The sequence below is a fragment of the Columba livia genome, chromosome 4 (assembly GCF_036013475.1).
Source record: "Columba livia isolate bColLiv1 breed racing homer chromosome 4, bColLiv1.pat.W.v2, whole genome shotgun sequence".
Taxonomy (NCBI): Eukaryota; Metazoa; Chordata; class Aves; order Columbiformes; family Columbidae; genus Columba; species Columba livia.
Window position 1 is genome coordinate 29,966,047 of NC_088605.1, and position 20,931 is coordinate 29,986,977.

Here is a 20,931-nt window from a genome sequence, read left to right on the forward strand (position 1 = left end):
ATCTCTTACATATTTACAATGATCTCTGATCATTGTTGTTCTCATCTGTAATATTTCCAGAGCACTGGAACAGGCTGCCCAGGGAGGTTGTGGAGTCTCCTTCTCTGGAGACATTCAAAACCCGCCTGGACATGTTCCTGTGTGACCTCACCTAGGCGTTCCTGCTCCAGCAGGGGGATTGGACTAGATGATCTTTTGAGGTCCCTTCCAATCCCAAACATACTGTGATACTGTGTGAAAAAAACCTAAACACTTCGTTCTTTTCAGCACCATTTATTATTAGACTTTTTTTCCCAGTTGGTTGACCAAATTTTTCCTGATCCTCCCTTCTCTTCTAATGTCTGTACAGAGTGTTTCTGTACAGGATCTGAAGACGCACACCAGTGCAGTCTAACACCAGGGATTTTTGGCTGTGTGGGAGCCCAGCAGGAAGGGACCCTCTTTGGGGGGGATTATTTTGTGAATTTTGATGTGATGGTAAAGATGAACAGACACTTAAAGGGACTGTGCAACTAATGCAGAAGTATGCTCCTTTCAGTGTTTTTGAATGGCAAAGGGTCCATGTTTGTGCATTGTCACCTTAGCAGAATGTTACCTGTCTACACAATGGACTTTATGTACTTAGGGAAACAAATCTGTTTAGAGTGCAGCCTTTCAGCTACATAGACTATGACCCTAAATGCAAACCAGCAAAGGGAATATTAAATGATTAACTGATCCAGGAATAGGATGTGCAGTGAATAATACTGGGTTTTGTCTGGGCTGGAAAATAAAGCTAACAAAATGAATGTGATGGTAAATGGTTGTCATTTTGAGTGACTAGAGCTTGCACCACAAACTCACTTAGTTCAAGATCTTGAAAGAACAGCCTCAGTGCGTTCAGTCTTTCATTAGGGCAAGTTTCTCTCTTTTTCAGTAAAAAAAAACTACAATGATATTAACTTTATTTCAGTTCGTGAAATTACTTTAAAATACTAGGTTTAGAGCGAGCATTTCAAATGACAGCAATTCTTGTAAAATGTGTCTTGGCTCTTAGTTTTACACTCTAGAATTTCCCAGTTTTTACTGGAGGAAGGCTCCTGAATCAAGACTTCAGTTCAGTAAGGTTTTAAATATATTGCACAGAGTTCCCCTTGCTCTAATTTCAGGCCGTGCATTTTCATGGAATTATAACAGTTCATGCGTAAGTGAAATTAATTACCAGAGTTGTTAGCCTTATGTAAGCAAATCATCTCCTACTGTATCCTCTTGCAAAACTTTAATTGCAGCTAGTATAAGTATTCATGGCAGGATTCCTATTATTTTGTACCATTATCCTTTATTTATGAATAAAGCTGTTTTACATAATGATTAATATCTGGAAGCAATTTAGTATGTCATCATACTCCTATTTGTTGCCTTAGTTAATGAAATGAGAGAGCGCTGTCAATCAGGATGGATGTTGTTATTGTGATTTTCATATTTCATCATTTCATATTTCACCATTTTATGTTGCTGTGGCAACATAGAGAGACACAACTGTGCTGAATTTCCTCGACCTTTGAAGTAGCAGTTCTCTTAATCCAAAGTGGGATTGAGAATTCCCATCAGCACATGAAAAGTGTAACTAGGTGCCCTCATTAATAGATTGAAATCTTGTGTCTCTGACTCTCAGACTGAGTTGAGTAAATTCCTGCTTCTCATCAGAGGGTTAGAGAAAGTAAGCAGCTGCAGGAGAGAAGACAAAAGGAAAGCCTGCGGCTCAAATTAATCAAGAGCAATTGCTTTGAAGACAAATAGGAGCAATGCAGGATTTGACGACTACCATGAAAATCACAAGGTGCTTCCAAGAGGCCATTGACAAAAAGTTTGGAACATGTTCCAGGTATTGTGACTGGCCGGGAAATAGAGGCAAGGAGAAACTGAGCATGAGCCAGGTAAAGACTTCACAGTGTTATACATCAAATGAAAATAGTGGTGGTGACATAGCACATACTAAGTAGATGGAGGAAGATGGAAAAATCTCAGGTGTATGGGAGGGATAACGATGTAGATGAGGAGGACTGCAGGGGATTCAGAAGTTCTGCAGGAAGGTGTGGAAAGCTTTTGGCAGGCTGTGGTAGAGACAGCGTTTTTGGACTGAACACTACCTCCTGCGCTTCAGTGTCAGGGAACCTCTTGCATCTGGGAGCCGGCAACTGTTTTGTCCACTTGAGGATAAGGTATTCAATACAGTTAGTAAAAAAATTACAAGTCAGAAACTTTCAAAACCAAACAAAACTGTCAGAACGCCCCACCCCCAAACGAAAATAATCTGGATTTTTTTAAAATGTTGGCAACTGGAGTTCTTAATTTTTGATTGTTGTCATTTCAAGGTCACATGATTAAATGTATTTGTTACTTCAGCAGTGATAGAAAATGCCCAAGCAACTACCGTTAAAGCAGTATCCTGGAAAAGCTAATTATCTAAAAGGTTGCAAAATGTTAATGGAAAAGCAAGAAATTAGATTACCTCAGAGTCAGAGAACTTCTAGTGAGATATGTAGCTATGAAAATATATGATATCATATGTTTGTACAATTCATTTTACCTCCTGGAAATCTGTAATACCTTAGTTTACTTTTTATTTTGCCTTTAAAAATGAAAACAAACCCCCAAAAAACACAGAGGGAAAATATCAATTAGGACAGAGTCAATGGACTATTACCTATTTACCTTCAAACAGTTTTGTTTGCGTACTACAGTTACATATGATGGACTGGTGATCCATTTCCTCACAAGTCCAGCAGAAATTACACCACAACTTTCATCCAGTTTTCTCACTTCATAGATCAGCTGCAGCAAGGTCCTGTTGTAGTCTCATGAACGAACCTTGATGAACCAGGAAACATCCAAAGGGAAGAGAATCCCACTCTTCATTTGTTATCCAAACTGCTAGTTTGCAAGAATCTGACATTAAGCTGCACCCATGTTTTGGGGAGCTGTTGAGACTTGCTGCAGAGTGATGGAACAGCTGGGTGCCATTTTACTGCACAGTCCCTGCTCTGCACCCAGCCTCTGTGCGAACCCTTTGACAGGAGCATAAGCATAGCGCAGGGAAAGAAGAATTGAGCACGGGAAAAATGTGTCCATAATTACCACCTTTGGCTCTTCTCCTCTTTTCTGGCTTAGCAGACAGCTTCCAGGTAACTTAAATGAGACCTGGAGCAGCTGCTGAAGCAGTGGGATTTCTGGACATCTTGGATGTTCATGACCTCCTTTGCAAAACAGACTTTGCAATTATCCTGGAAGATACAATCCAAAAGCTGGATGAACTGAACATTTTCTACAATTCGTGTGCAACAGAGCCACTGTCTGGTACTTTCAAGGCAAAGAAGTTATAATGGTTGTTTTTGTTCCTAAAGTAAAATGTTGTGTTTGGCTTTTAAAGTTACATAATTCTAAGTTTCTGATGCTTTCAGTGACATAAGGTGTGCGTGAAATTGGTACAGCTGCAGATCAGGTCAGACTCCCGTGTTTTCTTGCCTTTTGTAAGCATTGAAATGAAGAGGTGTATTGCTAGGACATTTCCTTACTGTGTGGCAAGTAGGGAACTGATTGTGTTATGGATCTTGAGCGGAAAATTGAATTGGCAAGTCTAATTTAATCATGTGACTTAAGTATCTACAAAATATAAACAATCAGTGGGAATTGTAATGAAACAATAAATGAAATAATCTGTATTTTAGTAGACTACTGTTATTCTAAGATTGTAACTGAATTATTATCTTGACAATGTTTAGTAAGTGTATCTAAAAATGATAATCTCTAATGCAGTTTTGTAATAAATGGAAGTCTCTAGCATGTCTCGTATAGCAGAAGACTCAGTACCAGTCCCAGTGGATAAGAAAGTTAAAGGAAAACCTTAATGGTCTTGTGATTCAGTAGGAAACTAAGCCAAATTTCAGCCTACCTTGGAATTCAATAAGGACATTTTAGGGAAAGTATAATAAACATTTTATCAATGGGAAAATTCTTACCATCTTCTAAGTCAAGTCCAAGTTGGCTTTTGTGTTTATGTAAAATGTTCAAATTAACCTTCAGTTCAGACAGCTACTTCTGCAGTTGGCATAAACTAGAATTTCTGTAGCATTTGTAAGTTGGTATGAATGATTGAAAACATTCTCTCTTTTTTATTTTATTTATTTTTTTTTAAATAAGAACTGCAAAGATTGGACAAAGAGCTTCAAGTGGAAAGATAAAAATACTTGGAAACGCTGAACCACATAGTAACCAAACATAAAACATAAACTAGAGCAAGAAGCGTATCAGATGACAAAAGAAAATAGATGATTGTTAGTCTTCGGAATGATAAATAGAGGATTTCTAGGCAGTTGAACAACAAAATAGAGTACATTTTGAGATAGAGAAGAAAGATCGCTGCAGACATTGAAACACCCAATTTGTTTTATTTAAGGGTCAAATAAGAAAAAAAGAATGGGCTTTTGATTCTAAGGAATAATTATCTGAAATTACTGCAACTAACCCATCCTGTTTGACTACATAACTTGAAATGGCATTCTTAGAGAAATTCTGGTTGAGTGAGTTCTGGCACGTGTATTAATAGTATCATTTCAAGTTTGTGTTTCAATACTGTCTACTCTGTTGTTCAGTCTATTGTATTTTTCCACTCTTCAAGATGACACTGAAAATGAGTCTACTAGTAATTTTCTATACTGTTACTGAATTTTATATATAAATATATATCTATATGCACATTTTCAGCCACTAAAAAGTGACCTAATGCACCATAAAAGAAAATTGTGGATCATGACAGAAAAAAAACAATATAAGGATTGTGAAAACATTGAACAGAAATGCTTTCAAGAGAGATATTCATAGATACTACAGTCAGAATAGACTATGATAATTGTGACAATTTGGCTTGACTCCAGCAGAATACATAAAACCAGTGAAATGGATCAAGTCTTACATACTGTTCTTGTAGGCACTCAAACACACTTAACTTGAAGTACTTTGTTTTTCTTTGCAGTCACTGGGATTAACTCCCATTTTCTAATTTAATTTTTCTACAGTACAGTAGAATTGTAATGTAATTTCTACAGTACAGGTGTTTTGAAGAGCTCACATTATTATATGGAATATTTCATTTTAAATATTTCTCATAATAATTCATTTCAACAGTAAAAGTGACAGAAACATTTTCTATAGTGATTAAAAAATGTGTATTATTTGAAAATTGAGGAAAGCAAAAGATGATCTCTTATTTAAAGTCTTTCTTCTGAAATTTTCAAATGCAGCTAAAGGAGTCACTTTTATAATTTCATCTTGATATTATGTTGCTTAGTTTCTTGGAAGGAGTATGGAAACAGGCTTGAATCTCTGCTGAGTACTGTTTTAATAGTGGAAAGTAGCAGGAAGGAATAGTTCATGAATAAACAGGCTGTTTGAATTGCTCTGAAGAATGCCTTAACCCTTTGAGATGTAATCTCATCAGCCTCCATCAGATACTGAAGTCAGACCTGGTTGGTGCTTAGGTCAGGGGAAATCTTAAGGAAGAGGTAGAATTCTGTATTAAGGGATTCAGTGTCTGCATTCACTTCAAGTTTTATTTGAGCTTAGTAGTAATACTAAAAGCATGAGAAGATACCACTTTTCAAATGAAACATTAAACTGAAATACTTCACTAAGAAATTAAGATTATGGAGTGGGAGCAGGGAAATAATGGTTTTGTTGCTGAAAAATATCAGCCAACTCATCAGTGCTAGAGGGCAGATAAATCACAAATATTTTATGCATGATTATGGGGCTTTGGTTTCAGGGTCCAGGCTATATATCAAATAACATACTAATAGTTTGCCTACCTACTCACCTTAGCTACAACTGGAAAGTCTATTTTTAACTTCTTATTCTTAGTAATTGTAAACTCTTGCTGAATACAGGCTCTGTTTTGCACCAGGTAAACTTTTAGTACATTGGCGTTTTTATTTAGGACAAGGGGTAATGGGTACAAACTGGAACATAAAAGGTTCCACTTAAATTTGAGAAGAAACTTCTTCTCAGTGAGGGTGACAGAGCACTGGAACAGGCTGCCCAGGGAGGTTGTGGAGCCTCCTACTCTGGATTCATTCAAGACCTGCCTGGACGCCCTCCTGTGTAACCTCATCTGGGTGTTCCTGGTCGGGCAGGGGGATTGGACTAGATGATCTTTCGAGGTCCCTTCCAATCCCTAACATTCTGTGATTCTGTGATTCTGTGATTTAGGAATGTACATATTATTGAACAGGCACATGCAGATATATAAGACTCCTCAGGCAAGATGATACATTCAGATTTTTTTCTTGACTGTCATGAAATCGAATAAGATCCTTTGAGCAAAGACCATTTTATAAATATGATGGCTGTTAGATGGGGGTAATGATTCTAAGAATGTAAACTTACAAGATCCTGAATTGTGCGCATCTATAAAATCTACAGTCTATGCTACAACAGTCTGTGTTTTGTGGTTTGAAATATTTCTTCATTGTGTTTTCAGGATGGAACATGAAGCTACCCAGTTAGAAAAGCAGCATGTGCACAATGTGTATGAAAACACAGCTGCCTACTTCAGTGATTTGCAGAGCAAAGTGTGGCCTCGTGTTCGAAACTTCCTGCTGGAGCAGAAACCTGGCAGTCTTGTTGCTGACATAGGTAACCTGTTCCTTGAGATGGCCTGAAAGATTGTCTATAAGCCTTATTAGTTTATATGTTACTCATATGTGTCCTTCAGAACACTTGTTTTTAAAACTTGTTTAAATTTGTTTCAAATGTTTAAAAATAGTTTTTAACCCCATACTACATGCCATATACAACTAGCCAGTAAATGCATATTTTGCCTTATTTTTATTGAGCTAAACCTTAATCTATCAGTTTCCCCACAGGCTTAGTGGTCTGTCATTCTCCTGGAGCTCTTTTTAAAAAATGGTGTTAATAGCTCAAATATTTCATATTTCAGTTTCTTTAGCTTTCTTGGTTTAAGTACTGCTTGTCTGCAATTTATTGCTTTTCTCCTAAAACTCCTCCTATCAAGGCTTCAAGTTAAGAGAAATCCTCCAATGTGATTAGCATTAAAAAAAAAAAAAAAGTTATGATATGAGAATCTCCCTATGATTCTGAATATGAACACCAAAACTTCATTTTCCTGGTATGGTGTTGTCTTCCCAACACGTTCAAGTTATACTTTGATTTTCTTTTCTTTTTAGGAGTTACCAGGTCTGGGTGTGTTTGCTTTGTTTGTGTTATGACTTCAGTCCTGTACAGCACGTCATTGCAAACCAGGTGCTCCTTTGCACCACTGGATTTTCTTCAGTGTTTAGACTAATAAAATGTTTTGTACAGCAAAGTGTAATAAATGTACACAAGAAATGATGCATCGGCCTTATCGTGTAAGAGAACTTTACTTGAAGATGTTGTAGGCCCTAATCCAAAGATAATATATAGTTCTACTGCTGCTGTTGAGCAGTCCCCCAAAAATACTTGTTTACTATTATTTGGACATGTATCTTCTTTTATATATCTGCACCATTTTCTAATAATCTCAGGAAATAGCCTATGGCACACACTCATTCAGTACTCAGCTTAACATGATATTTCTCAGTCAATATTTTTTGTCACCTCAATAGAAGTCCTTTGAAGCTTAGCTGAAGTTCTTTGAGGCTTTATCAGCAGGCGTCACAGTGGTTGCTGAAAGCTTAAAATCACTGTGTTACAGTTTCAGCTGAAAAAATTGAAATGCATGTGATACATCTAGAGAGATGGTAGATGCTTACAGTTGCCAATAAGAATATTCCCATCAAGGCACACAAGGTAATTCCTTTCATGAGTTTTTTATCTTTAATAAAATCTACAGGAATCTGACTATTGTGTTTATTTTTGGTGTGAATTTTGGCAGAAGGGTTGCCCAGTGGAACTGACATTTTCAAAATGAGGTGTTCGATTGCTAATTTCCTTTCCTGTTTGATACCACCTTTTATTAAAATATTTTGGTTTGCAAGCTTTGCATGAAACATGGTAATGGTAGCAGAATAAAATATCATTTTGTCTAATTGCCTTGTTATTGTTCATTCATCAAAATAAATGACAACAGCATGGTCATTATTATCAGGTTCATGAAGGAATCCACCCCCCCGATGAATCATTTAAAAGTGAATCTCCTGCAAATGTAGATTTTTAGAGTACTGGGGGTGTTTTCACTATTTAGCTTCATTCCAGAGAGGACCCAATACTTCCAAAATTTCACTGTGATTAAAAAGCACTCCACCAAGAGCCATGTATTAAGCAACTGAATCTTCTCAATTAATGTTCGCTTGACTGTGCTCCTTCTGCAAACATAGTAATCAATAATACTTTATACTAATTTTAAAACTTAGCTTTCTAACTAACATGCAGAGCTTCATGTTCTGATGCTTATATTCCTTGAACTGGATTAACAACATTAATTGTTTCTCTGAAGTGATACTTCAAGGAATAGTGTTTGCTTTTTGCTGCAGAAAAATGTTCTTTTTTCACCAGTAAAGTGTTGTGCTGTTCTCCAGCAGTCCCTGTGCTGTCTCTCCAGATAATGGTACACATTAACATCAATGAGAGCAGCAGCGCTGCAAGAAGCAGTGATGTTTCTAAAGATAACTCCAGTCCTTTAAATTGAATTACCAATACTGAGATGGTTCTCTTTGCCAAGCTGCTACCCCGTTGCTTGGCTGTCAACTTTCAGAAATTATTCGTCACTACTGACCCATAACTGCAGTGAATGTTTCCTAATCTAATTTTGAAAAGTGCCTGTTATGCATATGGTATTGAAGAACACTCTAAAAGATTTCAATTTTGTACAATTTTGAGAAGACAGACTTTTAGGCAGAAGACATTCAGGAACAGTTCATTACATTTACATGCGTTACAATGCAGTGGCACAAAGAGGACGTGCCTGTGACATGGCAGGAATTTTTATGATTCATGGTTATTTTCCACTCTGTATCTGAAGTAAAAACTTTCTTCTCTGACTTGTGTCAGTGGCAGCTGTAATTTAGGATTTCTTGGAGAGAGATGGGATGCACTGGAGAGGAACTGCATGAGGTTTAGCAAAGATTGGGGGAGTACTTGGAAGAGAGTTCTATTGCAGGTCACTAAGAACACAAAACCCACTGACTTCAGGAAATCCCTTGAACAGAAAGCAATTGGGAGCTGGAAGGGTACTGAGGAAGAGGGTCATAATGCTTACCCTGCTCTTACTCTTTCCTGGGTGCCCATTTATGCTCGTTGTTTGAAACAGGACATCAGGCTGTATAAAGGCTCAGCGTGAAGCAGCACGGTTGGTTTTTTGCTCTAAGGTAGGCAACAGTGGCTGCACAGAACCATTCTTTCCTCCTCCCACCTGCACCTACCCTCCTTCCACACAGAAATGCACATAATCTGCCATTTATACAGGGCTGTGTAATGAGTGTTTTAGTTGGTGATGTTGATACTGTTACGCTCCTAATAGTGTGAATGTATAATTTCAAATAGTCCAAATGAACCCAGCAGCAGCTGGGCTAATAGAACCAGGCTCTCGTTTTGTTTTCCAGGAAGTCTTAGAATTAGGAAAGCCTTCTCTGTTATTTTCACTGCTCTGGGAGGGATAGCAAGTGTTTAGAATGTATGACATGTGATCTAGTAAAGAGTATTCTTTTCTTTAGGTTGTGGAACTGGAAAGTATCTCAGTGTCAACAATCAGATATATACTGTTGGCTGTGATTACTGTGGACCACTGGTAGAGATTGCAAGGAAGAAAGATTATGAAGTTCTAGTATGTGACAACCTTAACCTTCCCTTTAGGGACCAGTGCTTCAATGCAGTTATTTCCATTGGAGGTAAGACAACATACATAAATTCCGGCCTATAGTAAATGAAAATTTCTGGGGATCCTTTCCGCATGTGTTCATTTCAGTTAAATTTGTTCTGAAACAGTTCCCTTAGCATCACACCAGATATTACTGAAATGAATGTAGTAAACATGAAAAAAAATATTAGTTCCATTGCACAGAGGTGCTGTTGACCAGGGAAGTATGTGGATCATTTGTTTGTTTATATGTGGCCTTGTTCACCCTGTGGAGAAAAGATTTCCATCCAGCATGCATTTTAAACAAGAAAAAACTAATATAAACATGGCTGCTCACAGTTTAAACAGATTAGGTGCTCAAGATAAACTCTTGGTTCCTCCTTAGGATCTGTTTTCACCAGAAAATGCATTGAAATTAAAACCTGCATTCTCTATAGCGGAACTTAGAATATTATACTATTCTCTTAGAATAGTAATGAAATAAAAACTTAGAGCAATAAAAGTGCCTGTTGTCTAAAATGAGTGAAGCATTTCAGCAACTTAACTCCTCTGACCTCTATTTTTGAAAATATTACTCATAATTTGAGAAGTATAAAGTGGAAAAGGGTAGATGAGAAACAGAGTACCCACTTACAGTCTACATTTTTAGCTCTACTATTGCTTGAACTTCTTTCAAGCTGTTTCCCTGTACCAGCAAAAATAGAAAGTATGATCATTATTATTGGTAGCAATCAACAAACTACTTGAAATAGGATAGAAATGTATTTTTAAATGTACTTTTCACACATGCAGGGTGAAAGAAAGGGTGACTAAAATGAAAGCAGTATCTATATTACTTTGCTTTCATGTTGGCTAGTTGATCAGTGAGCTCTATCCATATTTCAGGTCTTGTAGAATAATTTTAATAGCATAACATAATGTAATAAAACCCCATCATTCTCAGACATGCAATGTAGGCTGAGATACTTATAATTTTTTTTCTTGCAATACAGTCTATAAGGGCAGCACCTTGCTACAAAATTAAAGCAATGGAAAATATTTCTGTCTAAATTTTCTTAGTAGCTTTTTTGAAAGTTCACTGATATAAAAATACAGAGTGTCTCTTTATTGATGTTACGTTTTGCTGTATTTGTTACATTGTGAAAAGATTTTCTGTTTTCAGTAAGATAGATCTAAAAAGTGTCCCAAAAACTAAAGGCAAACTTAATATTACCTAACTCACCTAAAGGCCAGACATTTAAGTGAAAGCTAGTCATGCTATGACCTTTTATGGGTGATGCATAGAAACAGAAACCTCCAGTTTATATTCCTGAATTTTCTTTAATCCCTATTTTGAGATGAAATTAATTTCCTTCTTTGGGATTTTCCTGGTTTTGTCCATTGAACATAAATGTAAAAGAGAACATTCTGGGGGAACCTTGCACCGTGGTGCCAATAAATTAAGCACTGTTGCTGACTAGCAGGGAGCGATATTTGTGATATGGCAACAAAAATGACTAAACACGCAGAAGAGGTTGAAGGTGAACATGATATGTCCTTACTAATAGTCAATACATAATGCCTTTCCTTTTTCACAGTGATCCACCATTTCTCAACTAAACAAAGAAGAATCAAAGCCATAAGGGAAATGGCAAGGGTGTTGATACCTGGAGGCCAGATGATGATTTATGTTTGGGCTATGGAACAAAAGAATCGTCACTTTGAGAAACAAGACGTATTTGTTCCTTGGAATAAGGCCTTGTGCTCACGGCATTTTTCAGAATCGAATCAATCAGGAGATAAGGGTGAGTTTGTGCATGCTGTGAAAAACCAAGACATACACCCTGCACAGCTTGTCATCTCTGATTGCAGCTACCAGGCTAGTGTGCAGCCAGAACCTGATTCAAAACATTCCCGCAATACGGACCATTGCTTATCCAGAGCCTGCTGCCTGAAAATTTCTGAAGAAGAAAACAGATTTTACAGTGCTCTAGGAAGATCTTTTCGCTCATGGTTCTTCTCCAGATCCCTTGATGAATCAGCCCTGAGAAAGCAAACTGACAAAATGAAGCCTCTGAAGAATGAAGGAGAATGGACAAACAGCGCAGTACCCATTCAGCATTCGCGACACTGCAGTTTGGATTTAGGTCACCGTGGAGCATTGTTAAAAGAACGGAGTTTAGATGATGATGATGTGTTTGTGGAAAGCCTGCCTCTCAATAAAACAGAGTGGTCACCAGCCACAGATGCACTGAAGGATTTAAAGTTAAATGGAGGGCACCAAAGTGCACCTCAGAGCAAGAGCGAAGAAGCTTCATTTATAAATGGCCCAGTGGAAGACAGGGACTACAGCTGTGGTTCTAATAAAGATGGTATTGATAAGTCTAGTGCCAGCAGGTTTTTCAAAAGAACTTCAACAAATGACTCCACTGACTCTGCTTTGGATTCAGCAGTGTCTGTTGGGGACCAAACTGATGTCACGTTGGATACAAAAGCCTTCATGCGTTATTACCACGTTTTTCGGGAAGGGGAGCTGTGCTCTCTGGTAAAAGAGAATGTGCCTGAACTTCAGATAATTTCTTCCTGCTATGACCATGGAAACTGGTGCATCATTGCAGAGAAGAGAGGAACACAGGTGTAAAGAGAACAAAGAATCCAGTGACTGAGGATTTTAAGCTGCTCCTTGTGTTGCTGTGATTGTGCAGTGTGACACAGAATTTGAATCTCATGTAGTTGTGTGCCATTCAATTCTGAGTTATCATCTCTCTACCTGTTTAACTAATAGAAGGTCTGTATGTAGGAATTTAAGCAGTAAACAATACTTATGTTTTGTTAAACTTTTATGAAGTTAAAACTGGAGAGTTTTATATTGCTTTTAGCAAAAAATTGTGGTTTTAAATACACTTTTCTATCAAGAAATAAAACATTTTTTTATAAGAGAAGGGTTAGGGCATCTTTTATGAGAAGTATTCTCTCAGTAGAAAGTTTAGGCTTTATTCTTCAAACTCTGAAAATGTGTCATGTTGCTCCCTGTTCTTGAAGTCCTGTAAATAGAGACATAGGCACATCTATAAACATACTTGACTGTATATTGCTAGAGTGCATGCTGCAGAACTGGGAGCAAGCATGGTCCCAGTGCTACTTGGTTTGGAGTAGAGTTGTTAATGGATAAAAACTATGTACAAAACAAGCTCTGCATATTCTGTCCTTGTGTTTAGGAGCAAATGACAGAAGAAATTATGAACAGTATTTTTGACCTTTGTTTTAAAAATAATTTAATTTGTGTCTCAGGTACAGGTTAAGTTTTATATATTAGTTCTCACAAATACTTTATCTTAATTTCTTTTGCTGTAGCTTTTCATTAGTTTTGTGTATATAGAAGTCAGAGAAATTCATGACAGTGTCAGTATTAAGTAAAGGTTACAAAATATCAAATATTTGAGGTACAGAAATCTTTTCAATAGGCCTGGGAAGTAAAGACAAAGTTAATAAAATTCCAGTGCATATCAGCTGTCATATTTGCTGTTCTTATTCACTGACATGAGAATATATCTCAAACGGTGTGTTAAATATTGTAGAAAGGAAGAGGATACAAGTCCAATTTGTATATAAAATATAAATTCCTGTCTTTTGAGACCTAAATAACAATAGATTTCTTAAAAAACTTTCCCATTCCTTGTAAGGCATAAATTTTGCTGAACATGGTGCCCCATCATCATCAGGCTATACTAGATCTTAGCAGTTGCCCTCCTATAGCTCCTTACACCCAAATAATCTCAGCCTTTTCAGTGGGAGACTAATTATATGAAGTTGTATGTGCTGTGGATAAAATGCACCTGGCTTCTGATCAGTAGTGAAGTTGTAATTGTTACCAGCCGAAGCAGGGCTGGAATTGGCTAATTGCTTCGTTAGCACGAAGTTACTCCATTTTTAGGCTTTATTTACAGTCAGTGGTTTTCACGCAGGGTTCATCTTTAGCTGGTGTGGTTTTGTGACCTTTAATGGAGCTGCAAAGATTTACACCAGAGCTCAGCCTTTTTGATACAGCAGTTTTAGAGACCCACATAATTAACATGTCTGCCCTAGTAGTGAGCAAATAACTTTGAATACAAAGCAGCAGGAGTGAGACACTAAACTTTTCCAGTCTATGCTGCTTAAGTAGATGGATTTTGGGTTATTCAGTAGAAAGCTCTGATGGTGCTGAGTATTTTTAGATGTAGCTGCCCAGGCATAATTGCCAGATGGTAATGTATTATAGATTTATTTACTGGAATGATGCCTGTAGAACAATCATATTTGTCTTCCTCATTCTGGATCTGTACCACTTGAACTCCCCATAGCCTTTTGAAAATAAAAGCGTGGTCACAGAACCATGCATCTGAAACTTCTGAAATGTTATTCCACTCTAAATATTACTTTCAATACAGCCTGGGGCTGTGGTTCTCGGACACTGTGTCTGAGCCATACTTCAGAAAAGTGGCAATATTCCCTGCCTCGCTGGGTCCAGCTGCCTGTGGCTGAGGGGCTGCTCCTGCTGCATCCTCAAGCACCAGTTTTAGAAGCACAGTGTGAAAATCCCCATGCTGGCACATTGCAGAGACAGCATGGATGGTGCTGAGCTCCACACCTTGTCTGCAACGTGCTCATGTCAGACCGAGAGGCCTGCCTCATTTGTTGGGAATTCCCCAAGGAGCTTGAGGATTTTAGAAGAAAACTCAGTTGCTTCCAGGTAAGATATGCCAGTGCATATTCATAACCTCTGGAATGTGAGCTGTATTTAGGAAGGAGGTAGCTGATTATCATCCTATATCTATTTTTGAATGTTCATCCCTGAAGTCCAGCGTATGGAAACTCTATTACACATATATAAAAATACTTATAAAAAATAGGAATCTAAACTGAAAGCTGGGTTTAATTAACTGGGAGAAGGAACGTTATATTAATAACTTCTTTATCTGCACTTCGGCAGTTTATTTGTGGAGTATTCAGTGTGTAGTCAACCAAGCTGACAAAATTTGTGGTAAACTAAGAAAGGAAAGGCTTTCATTCTCTTTACAGCAGAGACTTGCTGTCCTTGCAAAGGTCTGAGTGTGTGTTTCAGGCTCCACTGAAAACATCCTACTCTATCAACTGTGTGAATAAGAGTTGTCACCTCAAAACCACTGAGGTACTTTAAACTGCATTTGTGTTTGTAGAATTTCCATGGACTGTTTGCTTTGAGAGTCTTGGCTGGGCATGCTTTTCATGACTGTTTTTTTTTCTGTATTGGATTTTCTCTTGTTTTGAGCTGATGCCATTAAGTTGCATTATATGCAAGTTTGGATTGCATTGTTATAAATTTTTGGTAGAAAGGGAGGGAAGGTTTACTAAACCACTTTTCAAATATTCAGTTTTCCTCTGAGGATGTATAATCACCATGTAACAAAATTTTTATAGACTGGGATCAGTCAGCTGAGATCATGACCATGAGTTCTGCAGAGCAAGCCTTGATTCCTGTATGCAGCCTCCCATGTATTTATGGAAGCTGCCTAGCTCTGCAACAGCTTTATCATCTCATAAGAAGCCAGATTACCACACTCAGAGCATGGTGAATGTCTCTCTTGATTGGTTTCTCTTTTGATGATGCCCATCTTAAGCAAAATGTAATTTCTGGAAGAATTCTTGTGATCTCAGTCTTTAATAGCTTGCAGACATAGTTAATGTGCCCAGAAAAGTGTGTATACCATTGAAAAGTCTATAGTAAATGAATGAACAACTAAATAACATGTGGTTATCCTTGCATACTAAAACTCCCAGCAATGTCTGGACTGCAAGACCTAATTGCTATAACGTAAAAGGCAAATGTGTTCTTCTGTTTCTTGTCAGACAAGTGTCACACCAGTTTTGCCAATAACAAGCATACTTCTGACTATGGAGGGCTAGGATTCCACCTAAGCTACTCCTCTAGCTTTAAGTGGTACACAGAGAAGTCTTGGTTACATGAGAAAAGATGCTCTGTTTTTTTAAAATTTAATTTATTAGTATCATTGTCAGTCTGAACTGGCTAAACAAAAGCTGCTACTGTATTAACTCTTACAGATTGTAACCTAAGTGGACAATTGCAATAAAAAAGATACAATTGAATGGACTTATTTTTGAAGGACTAATCCAATTGCAATATTTGGTAAATTATATTTTGTTTTTTTTTGTTGTTGTTGTTGTTGGGTTTTTCATTTGTTTGTTTGTTTTAATACGTGAAAATATTCATAGTAGAAGTGCAGAAGTAGAATTTTTTTGTACGATGGTAACGAATTTACTTTCTTCCAAGTTTATGGTGGAGGAATTTTAAAAGCACAGGTGAGGAATGAAAACTATAAATATTCTAGGAAACTTTTTTCTGGTACATATTTATATGCAAGCTACTTATGTGCACAGTTTAAAATGCTGAGAGAAGAGCTGTGTATATTCCACCTGAAGAATACTGTTAGTGAATCACCTGGTTAGATTCTGAAGGGAAAAATATAGGAAAAAGAAGTGTAACAGTGTTAAATATATCAATTGTATATCTTTTGTGAGTTCAGCATTTCCTATTCTTACAGTATATGAATTTTGGCAGCTATCCATGATTTTATCTTCCAATCTGCTGGTCAAAACCATGCCTAGGTACTGCTCTGTAATCAATTCTTTGTCCATATGCGGAACCTCTTATCTAGTATTCAACAGAAAAATAAATCCTACCTGGTTAAAATATTATTTCCTAAAGAACCTCTGTGCTTTCAGATTAGTTAATAAACATCTTTGCTACTGGAAACTCTATGTGTGGGAAAATTCTTAATGAATGTTAAATTTGAGAAGATTCTGTTAATGCTATTTGCTCAGTAAGTTAGACCACATGGACATGATGTAGAGCATATAAGCATAGTGATTTCCTCTGAATCCAAGGAATCTGTCTTTAGACATAGTCAACCTAGCTGTAAATGTGATCATCTGAACGAGGTAAATAAAGGTGATGAAACGTGGTTTTTAACCACATCACTGCTATACGTCCTGCTGGTGATAGAAAAGCAGGATGGATGGTCAGCAGAATTAAATGCTACAGAGCTACGTTTACTGCTCCTTCTGATCTGTTTACAGTCATCCAGGACCAAGCTTTGTGGTATAAGATGACATTGAAGTGCTCCTTTGGGATTGTCAATGTTCTTTTGGCACCAATTTAAATCAGAAAAGAAAAGAGAATGTAATTGGAATTATGTAGTTTCCTGGTGAGGCTACAGCTATACTGTGCTAAAAGTATTTTTACAGTTGCAGTGATTGTTTATTGTGTTTGTACAATTGCAGCTATCACTATTGTACTGATATGTTTATTATAGTAATGACTAAGGACCTAGTAATAATTAAGCACTATCCAGCTGAATATTAATATATGCCCAGTAGTACAGAGTATGTGACCTCATGGTATTTAGATTATGGGAAAGCAGTATGAGCACAGGCTGGACAATAGGATGATAAAAATGTAATTTCAGGTGGATATGGAATGGTCTTTATGAAGAGGGAATTAATTAAATCTGATACAGTGTTGAGAAAGGCTAGGGAAAAAGAGCAAACATAGCAAGTACACAGAGAATTGAAGGGGAATGGCACAGATGGGAGCAATGATGGCAGAGAAAGCACAATTACCACTGCTGGATGTTCTTAGGATATGCAGACATCCCTGTTTTGGCTGCTCTTACTTTCTGGAGGGTCTAGTTGATATCTCCCTGCTGTCTTACTTTACAAGCATGTGCAGAGGGAGAAATGCACCTTTTCCCAACCACCTGGAATTCAACCCTCTTCCCTGTGCACTTCCATGGCTAGGCATACACAGAGGAAGACTGGTTAGGAGTAACATTTTTTCCTTCCTTTATATGTCCATCACTTCATTGCAGCATGTTCTGTTTTGATTCCTTTTATTTTTGCTGAGTGCTTCAGTTTGCTCTGGTTGATTTGACCTGGCTCAACTATGCCCGCAGTCTGAGGCTGCATTTCTTTTACCTAGTTACCAATATAGTTGCACTGGTACAAGATTTGCAGGTAGGTAGGGTTGTATGAGGGCTGTATGGACAGATTAAACAAATAACAGGTGCATATTTTCAGCAGTTAATGGGTCTGAATGGCTTGCTGTTATTATTCATACAGTAACTAAAGTATATTATCCAGAGTAACGAAAGGATTGCTCTAGGACTCCCCCTTAACATATTAGGTATGTGCATATCTTAGAAGAATGTACCAGGCATGTGCCTGTGTCTTTGATACTTATATAAATTTAAAAATTTGCTTTGAATGGACTAGTAGATACTTGGTTTGCTACTGGAGTAGTGGATATATTTAGCACTCTGCATTCAGCTGAATGTGATTGCACAGCCCCTCTTTGCTTGCCTAATAATCAATTCAGTTTATTTCATCTCTGTTTCTTTCTATTTTGAATTTCATTTGTTTTCTTCTTTCTGAGCATTTCCTTCTAAAGCCTCTCCACTTCAGCCCTTCTTTCTGTTCAGATGGATACATCCAAAACCCATTCTAACAGTGGCACTTCAGATTACCACAAATATGTATGTATTTCTCATTGTTACCCTTAAATTTCTGTGATGATACTTCCAGACTGTTTCCATACATCTACCTCTAACAGCTAAAGATGAAAGTGGAAAAAAAATCCTCTTAATACCTCAAAGCATCATAGAAAACTTCATACAATTATCAGTTTGGGGGATTGTGAGCACTTTAAATTTCTATTAGTGCAAAATGTAATGGTATCATCTACACATAATTCTCCTTTTCCTTCTTTTTTCTCAGCTGTATTCATCATTGTCTTCACTTAAGTACCTTTTGAACCCTTTAAGCTTTGTCTACCTATTCCTAGCACTTGGGGTACTTGAGTACAGCAGATGCGTCTGTTACTGTTATAGCAATTCAGCACCTGTTGCTTCTCCCAGTGCCCAACGGAGAAAAGTTGTCTTAAACAGAAACAAAATAATCTGATTTAATCAAAATAATCTGATTTAAAACAATAACAAAAACCCCCAATGAACCAAAAAAAACACAAAAACCCAGCCAAACAAAAAAAACAACCAACCGGTCCCCCCACCCCAATCAACAACAACAAACTATAGTAGCAGGTGCATCTGCAGTTAGGATCATATCCAAACTGAAATGCAAATGTGGAAGAAGAAAGAAGAAATGGATATTATGAGTGGTGCTCCTAGATTTGAAAAGATTCTTGGACATAAATTCTTCATCCCCTTTAGCCCTGTTGACAAGGTGCTACACTCTGCTTTGATGAGGAGTATGTGGATGGGACAGTGGATGCGGGAACAGTGAGATGGGATTAGGTTGCCCTCTTCTGTTGTGACCAAGTGGGTTGATTTCTGCAGAATATTAACTGCTGGTTGTTACTGTTTGTACAGCATCTGCAATTCTCTTTCCTGAATGAAGAATGAATTGCTTGTATGGCTGTCAGTCATTTTGAAACTGTCATGAGTAGAAAAGACAAAGAAGTGGGGTATAAACAAGCAGGTTCACCCTGTAGCTGAAAATATCACCTCTTACCAGTGTGCTAACTAAGAAGTCTGTGTATACACAGTCAGACTGAAAGCTGATGTTCTTCTTGCACAGAATAAAAATAAGAGTAATTCGTGGGAGGCTTTCTGGAGAGGCAACATCATGTTCTTTTCTGTGTTTCTCTTCTGCGTCTCTATAGAAGCAACTACGCTACATGTCAGAATTACTGAGAAAACATTGACCCTTCACAGGTCTGCTTCCTCACCACAGGGCTGTCAGGATGGTCAGATTTAGTTCTGAACATTAGGAATGGGTAAAATAAAGTGTTTCTTGTGAAAGGAGGAATTAGCCACTTGGAGAGAACAAATGGTCTAATGCAGAGAAAGCACAACCATTCAATATGAGGTTAAACTTTTCTATTTAACAAGAGGGAAAACAGGCTGTTTTGGATCTCACTGACCAAAGCTGCTTTCTAGTGTGTCTGAGGGAACACCAGAGGTGAGAGAGTGATAAAATGAATAGAGAGTAAGTCACACAGAGCATTTCCAGGCTGCTTTAATTTGATATTTTATTCAGTGACATAGCCTGATGAAGGTCACTGCCTGTACCGGGCAGTAGTAGCTCCTATCAACATCAATAACAATCAAGAATACCCACTGCCTTTGGGGATCTGGCCCTCCCCAGTTCATGAAGACTGGCTGTTCCACCATTGAACAGTGGACCATTTAAAAAGGTTACTCTAACTCCTGAGTAACAGTTTTAGACAATTAACAGGTACAAATATTCATGTATACATATTTTGACGCAACTATTTCTTTTTTCCTGCATGTATTAGAGGTTTTACTTACATTACAACATGATGGTAACTAGTGCTCAATGCAGTTTCTGAAAGGTAAATAAACCACGTGATGATGAGGAAGAAAGGACTAAGCCATGAGTACAAATGAGCTGCCAGCCAGGGCATGTTTGGATGGAGGCAGTAGGGAAGAATGGGAGGGTGCAAGGAGAATCACATCAAGAGAGTAACAGAACTGCTCAAGCCTTCAAAGTCTGACCTGACTCTGGGAGTAATTACCTCAAAATCTGATTCAAAGTCTTCTATTGACTGGTCTCTGTATCAGTTGTTCTCAGAAATTCCTGTTTACCCAGTGTTTTTTCTTTCTTTGGTTCAGAGGAGAAACAAGGATTCATGGGAGGTTTGCTTTATGCTTTAATATATAATAGACCAGTCAGTTTAGTTATGGAACAAATGTTTGACCACCGTTGCCCAGGAGTATTTCCATAATCCCTTGAAGAGCAAGCCACAGGCACATCCAATGCTCTTTCTGTTTCCAACCTCTACCTGAGATTCACGAGGAAATAAAAGTAAAAATCTAAGCATGAAATGCAATCTGGGGCTGTGATATATTCCCACCTGCTCTTTGAGCTGGACATTCAAAGCACCAAAACCTTGCATCCATATTCTTAGTTACCATGAATAAATACTTGAGGCTCAACCAGAGCTACCAAATTCTGGAGTAAAAGGAAACATTTCAAACTTACCTGTGCAAAACCTGTGATTCTGTATCCGAATTTGCTCTGAGTTACATCCACTGACTTTGCCAGTGTTT

At 37.6% G+C, this 20,931-nt stretch overlaps 1 protein-coding gene across 2 annotated transcripts in view; it reads left to right on the plus strand.

Annotated features, from left to right (window-relative positions):
* The window catches only part of TRMT9B (tRNA methyltransferase 9B (putative)), a 67,724-nt gene extending 51,126 nt beyond the window's left edge, over positions 1–16,598 (plus strand). For both annotated transcript variants that reach the window (XM_065060994.1, XM_065060993.1), the window contains 3 exons: positions 6,515–6,669; positions 9,687–9,860; positions 11,407–16,598. In XM_065060994.1, the coding sequence (XP_064917066.1) occupies positions 6,516–6,669; positions 9,687–9,860; positions 11,407–12,449 (1,371 nt within the window). In that variant the 5' untranslated portion in view covers position 6,515 and the 3' untranslated portion in view covers positions 12,450–16,598. The remainder of the gene's footprint in view (positions 1–6,514; positions 6,670–9,686; positions 9,861–11,406) is intronic.
* Positions 16,599–20,931: the final 4,333 nt, after the last annotated feature.